Here is a 25,013-nt window from a genome sequence, read left to right as displayed (position 1 = left end):
AACTCCTGCCCATTTTTAATGTGGAGAATAAATGCTGTGTCTGGGTAGTTTTGCTGTAATTATGGCTGCACACCAAATCAGAAGATGATGCAAATTTATGTGGGTGGTGGTAATAATAGCTCACACACTACATAGAGCTCAGCACAAAGTCACTGCCCAGTTATTTATCCACATCCAGGAGTGGGTTTTTGTAGTTTATTACCAACTTTATACTGCTGCAGCTATATGGACCTTCCCAAACTACTGAAAAATTAGGAAATTGAGTATTCCAAGCCTTTTTAAGCCTCAGTCCTATAACATAAATGAGGGCAGAGCTGTGTGGTCAGAAGGCTGAAGAATCTGCCAGCGCTGATTGAACAGACTGGCTTTGCATGGCTAAATGGTATTTCTAACTGATGTTTCAGTTATTTAGGGAACCTCAGCACCCTCCTCAGCCTTCCCAAGCACAGATGCTAAGCAGGTGGTTGGTGTTACCAGCCTGGAAGTGAGGAATTGCCCACCTTGGCCAGCCACGCCGCGCGGTTCCACTCGCCGTAGGTCTGCAGGTAACGACAGGCGTCTGCAGCCTTGTCAATCAGACACAGCAGCTGCACCCCCTCTGGAACACAGAAATTCACTCCACTCAGGAAATCCAGGGAAAAAGGAGTTGCTATCTCAGTGTGGAAAAGGATCTCCATACCCTCAGCACGTGAGGATGTTGAGACTGCCCTCAACATAACCCGTGTGCGTTATTGCGTCTTTGTTCTGGGCTACAGAGGCCAAGCAAAGCTCTCATTTATCTTTATTTGAACACAAACTTAGGGGTTCACAGGACTGCTCATCATAGAGACATAATGATCTTTGTAAATGAAATAAATAGATTTCATAGGTAGTTCTTTATTTTAATTTAATGTTGTCCACAGTGCAATTATTAACAGAGTGGAAAGTAGTTCTTCCAGGCAAGCACAGACATTTAACTTTCTCAGCATGTCTGAGTATTTCAGTTATATGGTTATAACTGAAATATTTCAATTATGTTGCAGCTCTTGCATTAAGCAAAATTAACCTGTACTTGTAAGGAAACACATATTATGAACAAAGTTCTGAACTGAAAAGAAGACTAAATCCATGTTTCATGTTTTGTAACAGGACACCAAATTTTAGTTATTCTTTAATTAGAAAAGTGGAAAATACATATTATGTGCTCAGCTTTTTTTTGTGCAAACAATTCTAAAAGATTTCCTCCAGAACTAAGTTTTCCAGTGAAAATAAATCATGACAAGCTGGATTTTATAACTCAGTAACTGATCATTTTTGTGTTAACTACTCTGTGTAATGTCTGCTACAGCACATGCAACATGTAAGATCTATCACAGCAGGATTCACTCCTGTTTCCACTGGCATCCTTCAAAATGATGAGAATTATGAGTATACAAGGAAGGAGAAGGAGCTATTTTACCTGCAAGCTTTCCATTGGCTATCATGTTGGTTGCCACCAGTTTGATGGTGCTTTGAGATGGCCCTGACGAGGTGACAGTTGTGACCAGGCAAGCTTTGAGTGAGTCACAGTAATAATGTGCATTCTCTGAACTGGTTTCTAGCAGCAGTTGCACTGCTCTGTCAGTCTAGCAAGAGAAAAAAATGCAACCTTGACCACAACATATTAATTTTGTTTAAAAGCCTTTCTATTTTTACCCCTTTTAAGACATGGAACAAACAACAATGGAAGTAATTCTAAAACAGGCTACAAAAATACCTCCCTGTCTAGTAATGACTAAGATTCTGTTTCAATAGGATATTTGCAATAAGGACAGCATTGAAAACCCATCATGAATTTAACATAAGAATGAAAAAACCTCTGCACTGGATTCATACAAGTATGAAATAGCAAATAAAGTTAGCAAAAGCCTTCCTTGAACAGGCTAAGTACATGAAACAGGGAAGAAGAAATTCAAATGTTACCCACAAACCTGGCCCAAGAGAAGAAGTTGATCAGCACATTTCCTGGTATGATCATATGTTGATCTCTTCACTTCCTGGAGATTTACCCTTTCCAGCTGGAATTTCTGGACAAAGAAGGAAAAATATTTTAAATGTAAGCCTACCATAAGAAATAAAACCAGGCATTTAAAAGATATTTACATCTCTTGCCAGTTTTTGGAACAGCCTCTATTTTTAAGTACTAGGAATGTTTTAATCCAGACTGGTATGTTACTAATAAAAGTGAAATATGTACAGGGAAGTGAGTGTTTATTGTGTTGATGACATTCCTATTAAATTTGGTTTCAAACTCTTTGACATACCTGGAAGTAAGAATTTTCACACAGTACATCATAGCATATATCCAGAGGATTAACCAGCTGCTCTTGAAGGACGGCTGTGTCTGGTCTTGCAGGCTTTTCCTGGCATAAGCTGTGCAAATAGTGGGCAGCAATAGTCCAGAAATGCAGCTCAGATTCGTCCCCATACAGTCTGAGAAGATACAAAGCAGGATGTGAAACAGGTTTGTATTTTTCCATAAATCACATAAAAATATGATGTATTTCATTTTCTCAAGGACTGTGCACAAGTATTTTGCATTATCAATGGGACAACATTATGGAATGACATTCAGCAAGGTAGGTCACAACAGCAATTAAACTCCAGGAATGTTCAGCATAGAAATATGTGGAAATTGGTATTTATTATTATTTTACACTTAGTCACTGATATCCACTGATATTTCAACCACAAGGTACTAAGTTTGGAAACCATCTCTGAATACAGACAGATTAAAATTAGCTCAGTTTAGGCAGAAGAACCACACAGAACAAATACACTTGAAATAAACCCCAGGCCCTCCCTGTTTGTACAGAACTGTTGTGAAGTTCTAAATGACATTTTGGAGCATGAACAAAATAATGTGGCTGCCAGAACTGCAGTTATAAAAGTGCCACCAAGACTGAGGGAAGCTCCTTGTACTCAGCATGTAAATAAAACTGTTTCAGTGAGGTAACATCTCCATTTTGTTCTTAAAACCACGCTCCTATATGGGTAACAAAGTAGTTTAGGGACAGTGCTAAGTTAAAGGACAACTGGGTGAGTTCCTCAAGTTCAGCTCATTCCTATGCATTAACAACAAGATTTTCCTAGGAAACATTTTCTATATTTATCTGAATCTCTACTACCTGGCAACCAGGAGACATCTCTGCAGCAGAGTAAAATCTGGATCAAGCAGAAGTTTCTTTATGTCACTGCATAAAGTGAAAAAAAAAAATAGAAAAAAAAATAGGAAAATAAATAAACAAAGAGAAAGTCTTAAAGAATCTGTAAAATGCTGTGCATGTTTTTTTGTTTGGTTGGTTTTGAACACAAATAGGATACATCATGTACAAACTGAAAAATTCAACCCCTAAAACACACAATTTCTTTTCTGAAATGAAAAAATGCATCTATGAAAACAATTACAAGAGGAATTATATATAATTTGAAATATAACTGATCTCCAGGAGCAAATGCACTGAGTCCATCAGGAACTCTTTCTCCTTGCAATACAGGGAATCACCACCAGGGTGTATGCAAAGCTGCCAGTTAGTCTGCAATAATTCTACTAATTACAATATTAATTACAAATAATCTTGCAGCTATGTAGTGTCATAGCAGAAGGGATGCACATGCACGAATTTAGGTTTTCCACAGGTGTTTCAGACTGGATAAAAACAGGCTGTTACCTATTCCACCCAACTAAATGAAAGGACAAGAGGAAAATGGACAAAATTGTCCATTTGCTAACTTTAACTAGAATTTTCAAGGTTTAAATTGAAAATGTCAAAATCTGTTTCCTGTGTAAATAAAGCAATGTGCATCAACATTATTCTGGAACTGCATCTTCAACAAAGGATTGCTAGAATCATCTTATTTTCCTCAGAGCTCAAATACCCTAACAAACCTTGGAATATTTAAGTAGCAGTGTCCAGTGCAGTCAGGATCAACATAAAGAACCCTTAAATGTTTAAAACATTCCAAATGCTCACAGGTCAGTTGCCAATCATGTACCGACCCTGTCAGTACCTTTAAAGCACCAAGATTAAAATTACATAAAAAATAACCCCTTTTAAATAAAAACTCATTACTCAAGTGTATTTTTAGAGAGGCAAAAATAATTCTTTCTTAATTAATTGTGGATTGCCACAAACTTCAGATTTTTTGCCTTCTCAGAATTCCACAGCTTACACAAATAATAATAGGAAAATTCTTACTTGGACAAAGAATTCAACTGCTCTTGAAGAAGGTTTTTAATATTTTCATTCTCTGGATAATCACTGTTTTAGAAAAAAAGGAAAAAATAGAGGTTTTCTACATTACCAAAAGGACAGAATTACCTGAAATGAAAGAGCACTACTTGTAGGAGAAAAATACAGGCACATACATAGAAACAATCTTTCACATTCTTTTGGTAAGCCACTCATGCAGGATTCTTTATCCAGTTACTAGTTCCAAAACAGCAGTGAAAGATTGAGTTTGCTTCCACTGAACCTCAGAGTCAGTGCCAAGCTTCCTTTTCCCATTTTTCTTTTATTCATTAACCTTAAAACTAATAAAAATGGCAATGCCTAGAGCATTATAATGTGACTGTGAGCCAATCCAGGACACAGAAATGTGCCCCTATGATGATGTGAATGTGGCTCTCCAAGAGTACAGCCAGATCTACCAGAATATCAGAGTATCACCTGCAGTTACACTTTAGGAACAACTCTGACTGCTGCATTAACTCCTAGAACAAAAAGAACACAACTTTTCTCAGAAGTAATATAATGCAATAAAAATATTACCCATACTTAAAGCAGACTGCAGTTTTTAATAGCCAAGTGCTACTGAAAGCCAGAAGAAATACCTGACCTTAGAGCCTTATCAATTTATTACTTTTAGTAATAAATAGTGAAATTATTTTTTTTACTGTCCCCAAGACTAAGGAAACTTATACATCTAACAGTTATTTCCACAGAAAGGCTAATAAAAGATGCAGGCTTTAAAAATAATAATATGTTATATATAGATCTATATTTCTTCTTACATGTCCATAATATCTAGAGAATATTTCTCATCCCATGGTTGATGCAGCAGGAATGCTTTTAAAGCTAATGAAGCCCTTGGAACAAGCAGGTAGGGACACCAGACAGGTTCTGAAACAAAAGGAAAAGATTCATTGTCCAGAGGGTCATGTGCAATAATGCTGTGTTCACTGATCAGAAAATGTACCTCCAGGAAATAAATAACAGAAAATGTACACCAGAAAATGTACCACAGAAAATGTACCACAGAAAATGTACCACAGAAAATGTACACCAGAAAATGTACCACTAGAAAATGTACCACATAAAATGTACCACATAAAATGTACCACAGAAAATGTACCACTAGAAAATGCACACCAGAAAATGTACCACAGAAAATGTACACCAGAAAATGTACCACAGAAAATGTACCACAGAAAATGTACCACAGAAAATGTACCACTAGAAAATGCACCAGCAGAACATGTCCCACCAGAAAATGTTCATCAGAAAATGTCTCAGCTGGTTTGCAAGCACCAGGAAAATCATAAATAAAAGTCTTCTCACACACCCAGCACAGGCTGCTAGTCATAAAAACTTTTCACTACACTCAAGCAAAAACATTTCATAGAAGGTACAGGGTTATCAACCATGCTCAAATAAGAATTTCAGGACATTCCATAGTGAATTTAGCCATAGACTCCTGGAATGCATTCTACTGGTTTCAGCAGAGCTGTGTGCACTGATTATTGCTACTACAAGGGCATGGTGCAAAGTTTAGTTTGGCTTTGTCCCTGTAATTCCTACAGTACAATGCAAGGATTAAACCCCATCCTGGAAAGGATGGTGGGAAGTTTAATAAGATAAAAATTGTACATGAAGTGCTGTCACACAAATGTGAAAGTCAGTAAGTCTGTACTCAGTACAAGGTGTGGCTGACAGGCAGCAAATGCTACCCAGTAAGGTAGTGAGGAGTAAAACAAGTACCAAAAACAGCTCCATGATTAAATATTCACAATTCCCTGTTCCTCTTGTGCACTGAGTGATGTAGGACTGTTGTAAATGTGATTTGGTAATTAAAACATTACCACAGAGCAGAGGCAGAAGGACAGCTCAATCACAGGCAGCTGGCACAGCCTCATTTCAGTGTGCTTGGCTTTACAACATTCATTTTTATAACTTAATATTGCAGAACATTTGATAACAAAACTGGCTGTGATAAATTACATGTTTCCTCACATAAATCTATATCACAGCTCCTCACATCACAGTTTATTACATATATCTTAGAATCTACTGGGTTTTAAGGAAATGACTTAAGGAATTATATGAGCAGGATTGACTCAAAAGGCAACAAGAAGAGTTACTTGGAACACCACTAATAAAAAATACAAAAGAAGTATAGTTTAGTTAACTAGTTAAACATTTAAATTCCCTTCTTAGACATATGGCTAAAAAGGCAAGTAACACTTATATTGCTATTTTAAAGGTCAGTTTGAAAAGCAATGTATCAGTCTACAAACACCTGAAAAAAAATCAGGAAATACATTTTCACACATCAACAATTGTTTCTAAATCATGTAATGAGTATCTAATGATGCAGGTAAATGATGTGCCAATGCTTTGTAAGTCAATTTTCTAAATATCTGTACAAAAAGCTCTTATTTTGCTAATTTATACTTCAATTAAGATATTAAAAAGTATTTATTATTTAGGAGATTAAACTTGTATTAAAAAAAACCATGCATATGCCCTAAGCATAAAAAAATTACCTGTATCTATGAAAATCAGTGAAAAGGCACCAAAATCTCCACATGTGACAATTCCCTGTTCTAACAGAAGTGCTGAGCTCCACTTTCCAAAGGGGAGTGCAGAAGTCTCAAGCAGTGGGTAGCAGAAAAGACATGAGCATACCTATTAAATCCTGTTCATCCATCCTGAAGCACGAGGGTTTCATGGACAAGTCCAGCACTCGGATGCATCCATCATCTGATGCCAGCACCACTTTGTCTGACGTGCACCAGTCCACATCCAAGATCCGGAAATTCACATTTCTCCCGCTTCTTAAACTGCTCACCATTTGTACCTGGAAAAGTTCAGTTATTTTTTATTTTTAGCAGCCTCTCCATCACCCTGTGTGAGGCTGTGTCACACACCCAGGAGGCACAGCACAAAATTCACGATGAAAGGTGAAGTTAGCCATAAATCATTTCAATAATGGTCTTTTCTGGAGAGTGGGAATTTAGAAACCATGGAGAGATCACATGGTTGCCCTGGAACAATACTATTTCCCAATTTAGAGCTGAGAAAAAATCCTTTTGAGCACAGTGTACAGCTGCCTTCTTGTTATCTTTTTTAACAGGACAGGATTAGATGTATAATAGAACTGAGACTATAAAATATTATTACAGATATTCCAAAAGACTTTGGACTGAAAATGTGAATTTAATTTTAAATGCTTTCATGTAAGAAACTCCTTTCTTTATCCTAGAAAAAGAAGAGGGAACAGCTACAGGAGGAGTATCCTGTGGCATCAAAACTATTCAAATGTGCTTCAAGGAGAGACTCATTGGGTAATATTCTACTCAGCTTATGTAATTCACAGTAGTTGTTCCTATCTGCTGCCCATTCTTATCATCAGTGGTGTTTCATATTGCACTAATTAAGTGTCTGAATTTGGAACTGGTGCTCTTCACAAAGTGAACAGGAAAAAAAATTAAAATTCCTGTTTCATACCCTGATACCCTGAACTTATTCCAGCAGTTAAAACAGTACAATTATATTTCCTTCCCCATAGTACTATAATCCCCTGAAAGACCTACAAAGCAAAACCCAAAAGGTTTGTGAACATAACTACAGAGTTTCTGAGTATGAAGAGAAGCTAGACAATATTAATGAACAACATTTTCTGGTTTATTTAATTAAATCTACTGACCATACACAAAGAAACCTGCAGTGAAAGCAATCTCTTGTCCATGGATTAAAGTCTCAGGTTGGGGACTCCCCCTTAGATTTTCAAGGTCTGCCTCAAAACCATTACAAAGAGGATCTCAGATAGTGTCAGCTTTAACAGTGGAAGACACTTCTCATTGATGGCAGCTCAAAAATGCTTTATAGGGAATAAAAGCCTTCTGAGAAAAGCCATATGACTTTATCATACAGCTGCCAGCAAGAAATCCTGATTCAGTAGAACTTAATCCCTGACTCATCCTGATTTTCAGAGGTGAGGTGTGGGCTTTGAAGAGAAGTGCCTATTAAACTCACAGTCCCTTACCTCTTTTGAATCCCAGATTTCTGCCCCATCGTTGTACATTGCAAGAAGTTTCTGATTTCCTTTCCCTGGGGCAAACCGTATTTTTTTTACCCAGCTCCGGTGTGTAGGAATCCCCCTAAGAAAAGACAAAATTAGGATCCATCATTCTATACCCAATATTGCAGGAAATTGAATCCTATCCAGCAACTTTGCAGATCCTGGTACTGCACAGACTGAGGAGAACAATCTCTCTATATGCACACACAAATGGCTGTCCAGATTGTCAATTTATTAAACTAAAATTATTAAATGCTTGAAATAAATACTACAATATTTAATGTTTTACCAGAACCCATTGCAGATTTAATGTGAGAAAATGATATCTAGTTGGTTTTAAAACTGTGATTAAATGTTAATTCTTCTGAAAACACAATAGATTAAATGTAGGGAACTGTGACACAGTAGACATTTTCTAAATTTTTATTCTAAAAAATGTGTATCTTTCCCTACAGTGAAGAACAAAAATGAGGAAGGATGAAAACATTCCACATTCTAATACTCATCATCTCATGTTTGACAGAGTTAATTTGCATTCATACCTGGATACTCTAGCTTTCAAATCCCAGAAGTTTAAGTTTCCATCAACATCTCCAAGAACCAGAATATCCCCTTTCCAGGCAATACAAGTAATGCTACCCATACTTCCCTGAAAGTATTTAAGAAGCAGAAAAATATCTTGGGATTAATAGACTCAAACATATGAATAAATATTTCAACATTGGTATTCATTTAAAAAAAATATTATACAACTTGATAGACCAACAAATTCTACGCAGTTAAAACAGGAGAAGTTACATATAAGACTGTGAAAACAGAATTGCTATCAGTTTTTAAGTAGGAATTCAGATTTCAGATTTCAAAGTACTACATTACTGACCATTTGCTGCTACAAAGCTTATCCCCAATTTTCTTCTGGCAATCAAAGCTGAGCAAAAACAATAAAGCATCAATGATAAAGAAAAATTGAAACTCACATCTGGAGGAATTCTTGCACTGTCTTTTACTGAGTTTCCCTCTACTGTGAGATGATAAACCTGCCCATCAGCACCTGTAAACACAAAGTGCTCTCTGGCAGAGATGTTCTGGCTCAGCTCTGATTTACTTTCGGCTTCCTGTAACAAGCTTTAAAAAGAACATAATGAGACACAATTATTTGTTACTTGAAATCAGAATTGCAAGACAAATTCTACCTAATAATGCACAGAAACAGGGAAAAAAAGAAAAAAAAAGCATATATCCTTCTAACCATTTTATTGAACAGTTAACTATTTATTACTTCTACTCTTCTGGAAATGTCCAAGGGCAAGTAACAGCTTCACTAAAAGAACCAGGTAAGCAATGGACTGCCACAGACATCCCTGAGAGAAATAGATGTATCAAAGTTCCACATATAAACACTAAAGGGAGGCCCATAAAGTTGTTTTGCTTGCTATGTGCTCAAGAATCTGTTCTAAAATATTATTCTCATTAGAAAAGTGGCACATGGTGGAAAAACAACACTTGCTGTAGCACAGGATTCCACCAGGAGCAGGGATACCTGATCACAGAGGATTCCACACTGCTGACTTCAGTGTCTGATGCCACTGTCTGCCGGGCCATGGCCTCCCTGGCTGCCAACTGCTTCTTCCTCAGGCTTTTTAGGTTATGGGAAGGTGACCACTCCTGTGGAAAATGGCCCAGGAAAAATGGAAAAGACAAAGGTTTATTCCCTGAATTTACTGGGGCTTTATAATGATTCCCAAAGAGATTGCTTTCTGTAGTACCTCCCTCCATCACCCAAGGCACAGAGCAGATTTCTGCACCATAACCTCCTTTTTTCCTGCCTCCATTTGGTGACAGATGAAATGTTAAAGCACTTATCTGTATATGCTACAGCTACAGTAACACTTGCTGCAAAATTGCTCAGAGATTTTATACTATTTCAATGTATTATATTTATTAAAAGGTAACAGAATTTACTCCTTACCAAAGCAGTGGCTGTAGGGAAGTTTTTAGACATTTCCCTGAGCAGAGTGCAAGTTCTGACATCCCAGATCTCCAGTGGTTTATCTTTAAATACCACAGCTAGATACTGCCTGAAACAAATGAGAATTTACTTCAGCAAGAGTCCTTTGAGCATTTTACTTCACACATGTTGTTCACACCAGCACTCTGGAGGTCCTCAAGAGTTAGCAGAGCAAATTAAATCCCCTCTGAAGCTTGTGATTCCCTTGAGTTACTGAGGAGCAAAAGAATGTCTGAAAAAGAGTTCTTTTCAAAGCTAGCAGAATGAGAAATTTCTGACAGGTGGTTCTGCACAATTACTGTGGAGGAGACAAGGGGAATAATTCAGAGAGAGCAGCAGCAACTCTGATCTCACCAAGTTCAGCCTGAGTTGATGGCACAAAATACCAGAAAAACACACAAGACTGCAGGCTGGACAGAGTTTTTTCCCTCCTGCAGATGCATGCCACTTCCTAACCCAGGGATAAATGAGCATAAAATCATCTCACACTAAACCACTTGTCATTCATGTCTTCAGATGGCTCATCTGTGGAGCTGGGTGAGTGTAAACACCTTTAATCTTCCACTTTTCACATTTAACTTGAAAATAGAGAGGCCATGCAGCAGTTTGTCTTCTAAAGCATTCATCTCTCTGCAAGTGAGCCTCCTTTCTTGTCTCACTCAACACTCTCCAGCCTCTTCATCTAAGCCCATGGCTGTTCTTAATTTTTAATGCATTATTAAGAATATTATATTGCTGAACTCTTCCAAATTCTCTGGAACTCCTACATGCAAAAATATTCCTGTGCAAGCTAGAGGACATTAATTTTTTCCTCCACTGTAAAGAAGAAGCTTTAAAGATTTAGAGAAAATACCCAATCAAATTCAAGACTACTTTAATTTCATTTGTAAAAGAAAGTGGTTTCCCAGAGTACTACAATTATTTTTGATGCAATGAAGATCAGAGCCTCCTGTCACAGGCTTCAGCTCAAAAGAATGAGAACTGGAAACAACTTGGTCATTTATCAGCTGACCTTTCAAACAACTGTATCTCACATCTGGTTTTCCAGCAGAAAATTATTATAAAGGTGTGAAATACTTACAGAAGCTAAATAAATATGAATAATCATCCAATCTGTAATGCCAAACTTCCTAGTTTTAAGTAAGGCCTAAGTTATGGAAAAGACAATTAACTCATAACAGAATCAAAGTTGAAAAAAAAAGTCCAGCACTTTTTTTCTCCTTAATATTATCAAAAAGTCTGTTCAGTAAACACAAGTCCTGCAAGAAATAAAATATTAATTATTGATTTTGCAATGTGATTGGATCCTGAAGTGACAAAGTCAACCACAGAAACATTCACAGCTTTCACACTTGGAATTAATATTTGGAAGCATTTTCCTCTTGATGCTGCTGAATATTTTTCTATATACTCTGAGGTGCTTTTTTTTCTTGGAATGTCTATGATGTTATGAGGATTTTCATGCAGCACAGTGAAATTTATAAAGTTCCCAAGGCTGATGCACTTACTTCAAATGAGACACCTTTATCATTTCGATGGCTGGCTCGTCATTGCCTCGCTCCCCACGGAATGCAATGCTCCTGCCTGGAGCACAAAACAGGGGGAGAACAGAAACAGTCAATAAACTAAAGAGAAATAGAGAAATAGCTTATAAACAGAAACAGTTAACAAACCAAACCAGCAGATCTCCAAATCACCAGTCATCTCTAATGTTACTCTTGTCATTGTCAAAGTTTTACTGCATTTCATTTTACTGCATTTCAGAGTTTATCATTATCATTTCAAAGTTTACATTAAATATATTATAAACTCTACTGTCAAATCTAACTCCTGACTCATTCCAGAGCACAACTCAAATGGATGCATCAGGATTACATAAATATAGACAGAGAGTTCCAAGTGTTATTACTTTCCACTCAAAACCAATGAGAGATTCTCTCCATTCCCCAAAGAGGAAATTAATTGATTTCAATTTTGATAAGAGAAATTAACTCTGCCATGAATTAAGTGTGATAGTGTTTCATAGTGTAATTCTACATTTATCTTTTACCATTATCTCTTCCTTTCCAGCTAAAACAGTAAATCTTAAGAGTTTATAATCTCATCCCCAACAAAATTTTCATCCAGCTGTAGGACGTGTTGCAGAATTACAGGTGTTGAATAAATCCAGTTATCAAGAATATGAGTTAGAATTCCAGCAGCCTCTGACAGGAGAGCTCTTTCTTTTCTATTTACAACATCTTAGCAAATTTCTTTCGTATTTTTGTTCAGAAACATACATCTGAATTTTGTCAAAGTAAATCTGAATCAGCAGAGTTTGCCTATGCCTAAAATAGAAAGCTGGGCTCCAAACTTCCCTCCAAAGAGGGAAGAAGCAAAAATCAGTTAAATTGCTACAGCTTTCTTGAAAGCTTTCAAAGAGGAAATGTACCATTTTTAAGGAAACCAAATGCTAAGGTCTCACGTATTCATATTTACTCGAAACTTGGTTGCCTGCAGAAATTCTCAATATTTTATGACTTCTGTCTATAAATGTTCTACACTGATTCAAAAGCTGAGTGAATAGTCAGATTCCCATTTTACATGAGATTAATTTCTCAATCTTTTCTGTTTTGGTTTTAAACAGATGAACAAAAAACATTATATGAAAAAACTTTACAATAATATTATGCTACAAGAATAGCTTCTTTGTGCAGCACCTTGGAAATACAACAACTGAGATTTTTCCATAAGCTTAAAAAAACTGGGAAAAAAAAAAATCACTTTATATAAAGAACTAGCCATGTGCTGCAAGATTTAGGCTCTTCAATGAGAACTTAAGTGGCTGCAGCTTTTCATATTTAAAAATAATTTAAAATTATCAAAGTGCTTCCTGTTCTGTGCTGTCTAATCTCCTCAGTTCTACCTCCTTGTATTGTGCAAATACTGAGTTCATCACAAATATATTTATAATCCATTTTGAGGCCAAAATAGTTGAAAAAGCACATGTAACCTGTTAACTTTGCTATCAATAGTATCTTTTAACAGTTATTTACTTTTTAACCTTTCCAATTCTTTATAAAAGTATCAGATTTTATTGTTTAAAATCCCTTTTGCACTCATTCACACTCAAATCCTGACCATGTGCCTGACCTGTTGCTGAAACAAGCCACAACAAATGGTTCAACACCATTTCAGGGGCACACGAAACAGTGGGTGCAGACTATGACAAAACACATTTGGAAATCTGGAAGTATGTGCAGTTTGTGAACAAAATCCACCACTAATACCCTGTGTGGCTACCTCCAGACCCTCTGCTATATTTATTATTCTTTTAATAAGGCCAAGATGTTTTTGCAAAGGTTGGTTCAAGTCTGTCTGCAGAGCACCAGACAAAACACATCTTTGTGGCTTCACAAAGAAGAGCAGAAACAGTTAAAGCTCCTCTATTATTTTATTTTGTCATGACAACAGAAGGAATAAAAAGAAAATAAATCAGAACTTGTCACTCCCCAGCAAATCTGTCAGCTCCTGGAGCAGACTTCTCAGGAAACACAAACCTGTTGGAAGGTCCACCAGCTGCAGCTCATTCCTGACCAGCCCCAGGTTGTTGGGTGTTGATGTGGCAAAGGAAATGAACCCACTCAAGCTTATCCACTCAATTCCCCTGTGATCAAAAGGAAATACATGGAGCATATCAGCCAAAATACTTGAATTGCTAGAAGTTTGAAGTATTTTTTTTAATGTATATTCTTAAAAACCCAGCACAGATGTAACTTTCTGCACTTTATGAGAACATAATATTTAAGCATAACAAGAAGCTATACATTAACAACTACGGTGTGAATATAAAGTTACTGAATTAAATTTAAGAGCAGCTTTCTTTTCAGACTGCATTAGCTCTACTTTGGTTAAAATAAAAAATTCAGGTAGAAACACTGCTAACTTTTGCAGAAAGCCCTCACAGATACTCAGCACTAGCATGAACTAAAAGCCCTGCTCTGATCAAATCAGTGGTTACCATCAAACTCCGATTTCCCAGCACACAGGAAATACTCATGTGGGAGGCAGAGTGGGTAGACTTAATTCTTTCAGTCCAGAGAGAGGAGAAATAAAGATGATATAAAAAGAGAGACCCTGAAGAGATTTCACAAAAGAACCAAAAACCTTGTCTTTTTTTTGTTTGTTTTTGATCTTTCAGATCACACCAAAGCAGCTCCCAAGCAAATTACGCTGCAGTGCTGCAAGGATGTAAAGTTCCAGTGCTCAGAACATATTGGCAGCACAGATGGATTCTCAGCCAATTCCTGAAATACACCACAGGGCAAAAGGGACAGAAAGTGCCACTGGGTGGGCCTGATCCTAAACAAGACCCTTCTCCAGCCCCATTTCCCACACACGCTTGGTGCCTGCAAAAATTGCTTTATCTGCAAAATAAATCAAGGAGCTCTTCTAATGAAAACTGAGCTCTAATACACATGTGCTCAACTTCATTTTAACACAGATAAAAGGATTTAAGGTTTCTTCAAAGCCTTCAAACACAGATTACTTAAGAACTGTTCCCAGGACAATTATTCTGTTACATCAACTATGTGCTTTGCAAGAATATATGTGCAGTATGAGAAAGACAAATAACAGTATTTATGATTTACTGTCAGTAAATCCAACTCAGACTGCATTAAGCAGAAGTTTCCTAAATACAATGTACATGGGTGAAACCAAAAAGCACTCCCATAATATTTTGCACGTACAATTTACAGCTATATTTATATTATTTTAGTTCAAGCTTTAAAAACATGGGGAGCTTTATTCCTAAGTCCACAAAAAAATTAAAAATTTATGGTCCAGTCTTTTTCCCAGCAGGACCTATGGAAGTTCAACCATTAATTTCAACCAAAGTGAGAAGTATTAAATTATTAATTGAAACATTTCAGGCATGATTGAGTAGAAATCTACGACTGCAGTAATGGGTGACATTGCAAGTCTCCAAAGGGTCATAAACCCAGGGAGCTTTCTGAAATGGAAGAAATATGAATTCTGACACCTTTCCATTTCTGTTACTCAGCTATGGTTTTTGGAAAATGTCCACTCCTAATGCATTGTTATTCCTGGTAGTTATTCACCATTCTCCTGTAAAGACCTGAAGCATTTTCCACATTTCTACACTTCCTTCATCAGCTCAGATTTACCAGGGCACTTCTCTGCTGCTGCCTGGCCATTTGTCAATACCAATAAAAATCTACACAAACCCAAGACACTCAAAATCAAAAGGAAACCTTAGCTCAGCTAACTGCTTGCACCTGAAACAACATCATTTTTGTCACTGTCATACACAGAAATTGAGAATTTGAAGACAGTGGTTCAAATTCCCTAATTCAAGTTCCCTACTGAAATAGCAAAAATTTCCTTACAAAAATCATCTTTGCCTAGCAGAATTAAGAGTTACATTCAGCTGCCAACCACTTCTCAGACTGAATCCACTCTTTTAAAATGTAACATTTAGAGATTCTATACATTCAACTTGTCTCAGGTACTTCAGGAGTGACACTCAGTTGTTCTGATTAATGTTTCCAATGCAAACAAATCACGAAGTGCACTGAAGTGGATAAAAACACAAATTACATTTCTGCTTGAGAATAGATTGTTGTGACTTTATGACATGGCAGCTGCTACTTAAATTTAAGGATTGTAAAAAAAAGAGAAAGGCAAAATGGGAAATTAAACCATATGTGCTCCCAAAGTGGTGGTAGATATTTTTCACTCTAATTTCTCTATTCAAGGAAAGTTTTTTTAAAGAGGTGATGAATGTTTGCAAGGCAGTTTCCCAAAGTGCAGTCAGCTGAAATTCAAATGCTAAAACAGCTTCAATTCAACTGCTAAAATTTGGATGTAATGTAGTAATTTTCAGGTTGTGCCTGCAGGCCATAGACATTCTTTTTACAGTCAGTGAGATTTTAATTTTCAAAATAAAAGCTGTTGCAGCCTTGAACTTGCTGAGCTTCAGTGAAAAAGAATGAGCAGCACTGCTCCAGTCACAGCTATTTCCCTACCAGAATAAGCAAAAGCTGCACTGAGAACTGCAAATGTGTCTCTGAACTGAAAGCTGCACTGCAGGCATTTTTTATTTGCACGTATCAAATATATTTTTTTCTGCACTGAAGATGTTTTGTTATCTCCTGTACTGCCTACTGTCCACAGCTATCAGACTTGGTTATTTCATGGTTCTTCCAGTTTCTGTTAGTAATAAGAATGATTTGTATTTCTCTCTGTCCTGAAGGAATCCTGACCTCCTGCTCCCAGCTTCTACCAAGCCAAAATCCCCTTGAATTTCCCCCTCCCTTACACTCCTGACTGTCCCTCTTTGTGTGCTTTAAGCATTTCTGCTGCTTCTTGCCTCAATCTCCTTATAAAAATGAAATTAAACTCAACAGCAAAGTATTTACTTCCATAATTCTAAACATATAGTAAAAGCTAAATAATAGTCATAAATAAAATGAATATTCAATATTACCCACAAGTACGGATTATTTTAAAAGGAAGGACAGAAAAGAAAATCTTCCTCCTTCTAGTCCAAATGGAATTTCAAAGTTTAAATAAAAAACTAACCAAACAAAAAAAATCAGCACATGACTACATATGTAGAACATTTTGATTTCAATAAAAACAAAAATCATAATTGCTAACAACTATAATAACACCCAAACAACTCAGTGCCCATTAATTTAGAACATTTAATTTGTAAAGGAAAATTGCCTTATTTTTATTACATTCTCTTCCTAAATACAGAGCACTGAGAACTCTGCTGGCCTTGAGTTACAATTTCAGGGTACTCTCAATTACTACTAAAATAATAATGGTCCCTGAAGGTGTTCTTCAAGACAAAATGGAAACAGAGGCATTGTTCAATCTGTCCAATATTTTAAAGGTAAAGTAAAAATTCCCAGTGGAAGAAAAACTTTTGCACTCCATGAAAATCAATTAAAAAAAGAAAAGAATCTCCATGTATTAATCTAAATTGCTTGAAGCATTCCCTTGAACTTGTAAAAATTATGTAGAAAGTCACTCAGACAATTGAGGAAACTATAACAAATATTTAAAAGACTTACCCTGATAACAGCTTATGGCTAAATAGAATTCACAAACATTTTATATGAATTCTAAAAAGACTTGTTGAGGACATTTGCTAAAAAGACAACATATTCTTAAAGTTTCTCAAAAGCTGCAAACCCTTTACAAAACTGAAAAACTCAAACTAACAATACTTCTAGTAATGCACAAAGCTTTTTTTCAAAACTGTGTTTATTTCTTCCTCCCTCTCCATCTTATTTTTTTTTTTCACATGTGAAATGTGAACAGGGGTTTTCAGTTTGAGTTCTGTAATTGCTGTAATAAAAAAGGACTCTCCTCTTGTGCTGCATAAGGGAAAGTCAAATGAAAATAATTTCATGTGTAATCAGTGGTATGAAATCAAGAGACTTAAATGGTTTAGAAGAGAAAGGGGAGTTCTACTCTTACAGTTCCCAGTAATCACACCACAAACTCAAAGAAAGTTATTTCATTTTGTTGGTAGATTCCAAGCAGGTTTCCATGATGAACTCTCAGAGCTGCCTATTCTCAGTAACCTGTACATGAATTTTTGCAAAATGCACAGTAAAATGCAGACCTTAACCAGATGAAGGCTTTATGACACAATTCTGATGCAAATATTTACTAATATTAGTACTAGAAATAAGTATTTTATCTTCATGCTTAAATCTGCCTGGCAATATGTAACCAGCAAGCACCACCTTGAATATCTGTGCCATCAGTTATTCAGAAAGTTCTGCCATTGTGTACACACAAACACACATCACCAAACCTTTAAAACTTACTCTGCTCCTTCTTAGGATGGATAAATACCTATTCCTATATTCAGTCTTTAAAAAATTATCTTTACTTCTCTTAGAACTAGAACTCTCAACAGCAATTTCAGCCCCAAGGGGATAAAGTAAATAAACCCTGAAATACCAACCAGCATTATTTCAAAGGACTCAATCCCAATAGATATAAAATGAATAAAGTTCCTTGTCCCAAAAAGACTTCTTTGTCCTGCAGTGCCCTGAAGAGACTAGAAGTAGTTGATATGCATCCCAGATCAGCAGGCACAGATGCAATTCCAGTATTTCCTTCAATGTAATTTTCATTACAGTTTTGTCAGGGTGTTACAGCTCTTCCACAGCAAAGGCAGTGTCAGGGTAAAGCACTCAACAGGCAATTTTCCTGATTCCATTAACAGCAAGGCAAGACACCCACACTGCTGGGTAACACAACTCAGGTGTCTCAACATTTGTTTCCTAGAAGGATTATAGCAGGAATTTAAATGAAAATCTTACTTGACTTCACAGGAATGGATGCTTAACTCTTTGTGGAGGAGTCCACTTGTAAGGTGAAACACCAGGACAGAGCCATTGCTTGTACCTATAAAAAATGATTAAAAAAATATAGGCACACATTTTTATTCTTCCATGCTTTAGTGAAAATGCAGGATTTATAGGTATTTCTCTCTCTCTCATCTTTAGATACCTGTAACTATTATATTTTACAATTTTACAAAAACTATGTTAATTTCTAGAACTTAAATCCCAAATATTAAACCCTCTGCAGCCACTGATACCCACTTGGATCAAGACATCTTCCTAAACCTTTTTGAAGAGGCTGTAGAAAATCTGATTATTCTTCTTACATTTCCACAACACACCCACCCAGCTAAAGAAGAAAAGAATGTTTCTTTTTGCTTTGATTACTGGAGATGAGTAAATGCCTCAAGGAAATGTTTTAACTGTTATCCCAAATAATGCCAGGGGAGAATCTTGGGTAGGTTTTATGGAATCATTAAAGCAATTCTGCTTTCTCATCCTGAAATAATGAGTTCTTTCAAATTAGAAGTCAGTAACTTAGTAGCTTTGAGCTTCAATTACATCAAAAACCTTCTGAAACACTGAAACCTACAATTTTCCATTAGACACTTCTTTATATTCATATCAAGCCTATGAAATACAACAGGGGATACCTAAAGAGCCATTCAGGTATGTTAAATTTAAAAAGATCTTGCTGTAAATGCACTTTACATTTATTTATTTCTAATCTTAATATTTCACCTTTTTTAACAGTTGCAGCTCATGGAAAACTACAAGTTACATTTTAGCAGCACCACATCATGTTGTGATGGACTGCCTGTGGTTTAGAGCACAATTGTGAGAGAGGATGCCAGAAAAATCAGCTTTAAATAGGGAAAATTCCAAGTTAATACATCAGGTGCTGGCAACTATTCTAATAGCTAGATGAGTTTAACTACATTTGTGGTAAGACAGAATAGATTCATCCAGAAAAAGTAACATGCTGCAAGTGTAATTTTAGGAATTCATATCAGAGCAAAAATGAAGTCTCTGTAAAGTCCATTTACTTGTTCTAGGAATGCAGGGCTGCAGAAGTCCCTATTTCCCAGAATTCAGAATTAAGTGAGAGCAACATGTAAAATGCTGAGTGTATCAGCAGACCAATATCACAGAAAATAACAGGATAAATAAAAACTTGCTATGATATTGCATTTTTCAGGCAGCATTGCTTAAACCCAAGTCAGGCAAAAAGAACCCAAAGACTCACAGAACCAAACCAATACAAGGGTCACTAGAAATTACACTGGCTCAACAGACAGATTTATTTTTTCTCTGTACTATTAACTATATTTGTATTTAATACAGGATCTGCTCTTTCCAGAGCAATGAATAAGCTGCTCAAGGCACTCACCAACAGCAAGGATGGGCTCATACTGTTTGATGTTTTTGGTTGTGAGGGGCGGGCACATGCGGATGGCGAACGGGGGCAGAGGCAGCCCTGACAAAAGTCCTGTCAACAGGAATTTGAGGTGCACTTCCTGCAGAAATGAATTCCTTAACTCTTCTCCAGAGCTTGCACCTTGCCCTGCTTAAAAATTAAAGTTCTTGTTAGTATGAAACTTTAATTGGAGATGTTATAGAAGGTTTTCAGACAGAAATTTCTATAATGAAGAATTACAAACAATGCATAAGACACATTTCTTCCTCTTGAGCTTTGCATGATTAAACTTTCCTGAAGACTGGTTGCTGGTTTCACTAAGAGAAATGTGAAATTATGTGTCAGATAAATTGGCTTCTAAGATTAGTAACAAAAAATCAAAAAGTGTTTTGTCCAAATTCCATTTTAAAATACTTTTTTTCCTCAAACAAAATGAATTTGGAACATTGGTGGTCAAGATAAAATCCTCAAGAGGATTAATTTGATAATTTCTTTAGCAAACAGGAAATCTTCTATTTCAGAGTTACTATTAGAAATAATTCTAACAAATATTTTAAGTTCTCAAGTCAGGTAATATGTACAATGATTCAAAGCCACAAGAAATTAATAGCTGTGGTATCAATGAAAGAAATTCTTACCAATCATGTTGTCTAATGAGAGGTCTGGAAGTTTATTTTGGAATGTTCCTACAGGGATTCCACAGAAGGAGACTGGGGAATACAGAGGTGATGCACTGGAGCTGCTGCAGAAGAAAGGAAAACAAGTTCCCCATGCAGGGACAATCTCCATCCCCAAGGGACTCAAACTGCCCCTGCAGCCATGTCCTGCTGGGCTGGGGCAGCTCTGTGTCATCAGCAAAGAGCACAGACCCACCTGGCTCTTATAATATTACATTTTTCCTGACAAACATCAGTGCTTTAGAAATAATTTTTAAGAACAGAAGAAGTAAAAAACAAGAACATTTGGATTCTAAACAACTTTCCTGGATATGCAGCACAAGGAATCCATCCAGCACTCTAAGAATAAAAACACTAAATTTCTGACGAGCAACAAGAGGATCTATGCTGAAAATCTGGTACTACTGACATGTGAAAGAATTCTATTTCTTTTATGGCAGTAAGTTATTTATTTTATTCCATAGTGCTTTAAAGGGTTATTGCAGCAGAACAGCCTTTGTACATTGACTGTTCAAAGCACTGTATCACTTCACACAGTATTTGGAGAGACTGCTCCAAATCTAAAATTCTAAAAGCTATGTGTATAAAAACATTGTTTATACCACCATATTCCAGTCACCTGCTGTGCAGCTGGAATAGTGCCAAATACACACAAATCCAGAAGAAAGCCATTCCCCTACTAAAAGTGTAGTTCTTTACAGACTCATTTTGGCCCTTACACCAAAAGGCTGTGACTGTAATTGAGGGATCCATTCCTAAGGAAAATTAGATGATGTGAAGAAAGCCAAAGAGAGGAAAATACTCCCCCAAAATAAAGAGAATAGTCACTCCATCTTTTGTTTTCTTAGTCAAGACAGTCAGGATGGAACTGCCTTTAAAAAAAAAATAAGAGTAAATACAGTTCCTGCACTTCCCAAAGAAAGGGAACTGATCTATCTAGATGGCACAGTTTGTTCCTCCTCCTTCACTCACACACACGAAACACTTCCAGGCACAGAAGGATCACTGCTGCCTTTAAAATACAATGAAATACTGAATACCACTTGGAAAAAAAAAAAAGAAACTTTGGTAAGAGAAGTAAATCCCATTACCTGTTCCGCACATTTCTGCCTGAAATGCTGGATTTTAATTCCCAGATCATCACCCTGCCATCACTGACTATGAGAGCTGCAGCATTCTCATTCACTGGGCAGCACACCATGCTGAAGGGTCGAACTGTTTTGGTCACCCTGATGGCATCACACTGACTTCTTAAATCATAAACCAGCTCCTGAACTGGCTCTGGATCTGTACAGAGAACAAACAGAGTGAAACACATGGGATGTGAGCAACAGAGGGAAATGTGAAGCATGACTGAGCACTTTGATTGAAATCCATGTGCTTCCTGTGCAACAATTAGGAAAAGCAATCAAAAACAACACTCTCTTGATCTTGCTGTACACAAGATCAGGAAAGTTCTCCAAAATGTAACTTTGTCTTTGTAATATATTATTCCATGTGAATCTTGCAAAACCTAAAACAGTAACTGTTTCATAGCTGGGAAGAACCTGCATCTGCTCTCCACAATCCAAAACTCCAGGTTTATTGGTAAACTTGGAAGCCAGTAATGTAGCTCACTAGAAATTAGCCAACTGCCCAAACCAAAATGAACAAACAAAACTCGCAGTCCCTTTTTTCCAGTCTCCACCATTAGATTTAAAAGACCATTCTTAACAATATTTCAAGAGACAAAAGTTTAATAATTTGAATTTGAAACTAAATTTAAGCCCATATCTTAGGTCTAAAATAAATTTTTCCAATTGACCAAATTACTTCCAAAATCTTGTGTTTGCCTAAAAAACGTTTTTTCTTCTTAAAGATAAAAAGAACACACTAATATTTTATTTAAAACATTATCGTATATGTAACTTTTACGCCACTTACTAATTTAAGTATTATTTAGCAATAAAAGGATATTCAGGGTATTAATATAACCTAATTCACACTTACTATTAGGGAATTCAAAAACTTTTCAGTTTTGGATTTGTTTTGGGAATTTGTTTTGGGAATTTGTTTTGGGAAAACACAGCATAAATTTAAATTTAAATTCAAGATATAAGGGACAAACACTAGAAGGGCACTAGATTCACCATCCTTTATGAGGCATGATGGTCATTACTGGTGTTAAACTATTAATTAAAATGCATCAAAGTTAATTTCTAGACATTTCTGATGTAAAACTCACCTGGCTCCTCATTTGGAGTTGCAGTGATGCTGCAGTTGGATCTGCGAACCCTTAATGTGATACAACCATTTTCGTGTAGGCAAAATAACCCATCCCTCTGAAAACAAGGGATTACCTGGGCAAAGAGATGGCTGTTAGATTGCACATTCAAAACCTTACCCTTTGAAAAGGACACTTGCAAGGAAGCCTACAATCCCTAATGTTTAAGCAAATCATTAAAAATGTTACCATTAAGGCAACACTTCCATGGATTTCTTCAGCTACAGGATTTGTGACTAAGGAAGTCAATTAATTGGAAAAAATAATTGAAATGTTTTGATTGTTTGCTGTTACAATGATCAAACACAATCAAATCTTCCTCACCTGTATGAAAGGCACTCCTGTCCTTTCAATGGCAATCACACCCACTGTCTGATTCACTTCCAAGTCAAGAATCAGAATTTCCCTGGGATACAGTAAGAGCATGTAGTTTCTCTTGGAAGGCAAATATGACAACTGAAGACAGTCATTGAGTGTTACAGATTCAGCACTGTAAAATCAGACATGAATTTTGTCAGGTGGTGTCAATGAAGAGATCAAGTTCAAAATAAAATTAACAGTTTCATTTTTCCTGCAACTGCATTTTTTCAAGTAACCTCTATTTTGATCACAAGGCAACTGCAGATTTCCATTTACCTGTCAGAGCAGTGCAAAGCATCACTGACTTCCAAAAACACATTCTGTTGACTTTTGTCTAAATAAGATTATAGAGCAATTTTAAAAATTGTACTTCATTCAAATGGAACAAGTGTAACTCTTGCACATCTCAAATCCAAAGCAATTCACTTAGGAACAGTGCTGACTGCCCTGACATTTACTGGCATTCATGGGAAATTACCCTCAGACACACTGCTTACTTCAATTCTTATACTATTGTGTGTATTACCTTACAGGCTTTAACTTAAGTACATTGATAAAATCAGGTATAAAAAGCATTATCTGAGAAGAAAGATTTGTAACTTACCTTGGTTTTTCATTACTGATTAGGATTTTTACTTTATCAAGGGCCTTTTTGGCCCCTGTAGCAGCAGCCAGTTTGTTGTGAGAAGGACTGGAATGGGGACTGGAGATGTAAACTTTCTTCCCTGAGCTGGCAGGAGCTTTGGAAGGGGAGAAGTCAGAGATGAACACTATTCCTTCACTGGTGAGCACTGGACCAAGAAAGAAAAATAGCACAGTTCAGTCTGCAATTTGATTGTGGCATTCCATTTTAATGACATTTTGGTGAGGAGAAATGTTAATAACTTTGGTAATACTGTATCAGATAGAAAACTCATAATTCTAGACTGCCAGCACTTTCTAACTGAAAGAGCAGCAGATGGTCCATTAAAATCAATTAATATCCAAAAAACTCAACTTTTCAAAATTAAGTTTATATTAAAAGCTACTGTATTACAGACAGAAGCTGAGTTATTCTCTCTCACCAACTGTTTTTCTTTAAGAGTCACAATGCAAATCCAAGACAATACACACTGACTGTATCACCATTTTTTGTTCTCATGCAGAGCATTGCCCAAATAATCATTAATTCACATTATTTATGTTGCAGCACAAAGCTCAGCTGTACAGCTGCAGTGTTTATAGAAGGCTGAATGATATGGCAGATAAAAAAAATGCCCAAACTACAAAGACTGGCAACTGTACTTTCTCATTACAGATCAGGAGTGATGAAGCTAAATTCAAGAATAAAATGGTGACTCTCCTATTTCTCAGTTTCTTTCTGCTAAAATTAATAAATCTGCACTACATCCCCCTTGACATCTGAATCACTTCTGGTACTGATCTCACACTGAGTCCTCTGAAATTTTTTCTGTTGAAAATAACTTTTATTCTTGGTCTACTTATCTCAATGGCTTCTCCCTCAGCACTCATCCCTTTATGGCCTTTTATATTTCACAGGGCTCTCTATCCTTGGCTTTCTCCAGCTCCCTCTACACACTTCCTCTTGTAA

General features: G+C 36.5%; 1 protein-coding gene across 5 annotated transcripts in view; it reads right to left on the bottom strand.

The window, feature by feature from the left end:
• The window catches only part of WDR11 (WD repeat domain 11), a 34,787-nt gene that overhangs the window by 3,708 nt on the left and 6,066 nt on the right, over nt 1-25,013 (bottom strand). For 2 of the 5 annotated variants that reach the window (XM_015633692.2, XM_015633698.3), the window contains exons 5-26: nt 24,027-24,213; nt 23,387-23,552; nt 23,024-23,138; nt 21,891-22,086; nt 20,761-20,864; nt 20,096-20,272; nt 18,682-18,766; nt 13,870-13,976; nt 11,839-11,914; nt 10,292-10,400; nt 9,863-9,987; nt 9,300-9,447; nt 8,865-8,971; nt 8,287-8,401; nt 6,927-7,098; nt 5,033-5,141; nt 4,218-4,280; nt 3,147-3,212; nt 2,283-2,451; nt 1,950-2,045; nt 1,439-1,604; nt 501-598 (exon numbers count right to left, since the gene is read on the bottom strand). In XM_015633692.2, the coding sequence (XP_015489178.1) occupies nt 501-598; nt 1,439-1,604; nt 1,950-2,045; nt 2,283-2,451; nt 3,147-3,212; nt 4,218-4,280; nt 5,033-5,141; nt 6,927-7,098; nt 8,287-8,401; nt 8,865-8,971; nt 9,300-9,447; nt 9,863-9,987; nt 10,292-10,400; nt 11,839-11,914; nt 13,870-13,976; nt 18,682-18,766; nt 20,096-20,272; nt 20,761-20,864; nt 21,891-22,086; nt 23,024-23,138; nt 23,387-23,552; nt 24,027-24,213 (2,756 nt within the window). The remainder of the gene's footprint in view (nt 1-500; nt 599-1,438; nt 1,605-1,949; nt 2,046-2,282; nt 2,452-3,146; nt 3,213-4,217; nt 4,281-5,032; nt 5,142-6,926; nt 7,099-8,286; nt 8,402-8,864; nt 8,972-9,299; nt 9,448-9,862; nt 9,988-10,291; nt 10,401-11,838; nt 11,915-13,869; nt 13,977-18,681; nt 18,767-20,095; nt 20,273-20,760; nt 20,865-21,890; nt 22,087-23,023; nt 23,139-23,386; nt 23,553-24,026; nt 24,214-25,013) is intronic. The other 3 variants (XM_015633693.2, XM_015633694.2, XM_015633695.2) reach the window with 3 other exon arrangements.

This window comes from Parus major, chromosome 6 (assembly GCF_001522545.3).
Source record: "Parus major isolate Abel chromosome 6, Parus_major1.1, whole genome shotgun sequence".
Lineage (NCBI taxonomy): Eukaryota > Metazoa > Chordata > Aves > Passeriformes > Paridae > Parus > Parus major.
This window is presented reverse-complemented; position numbering and strand designations above follow the sequence as displayed.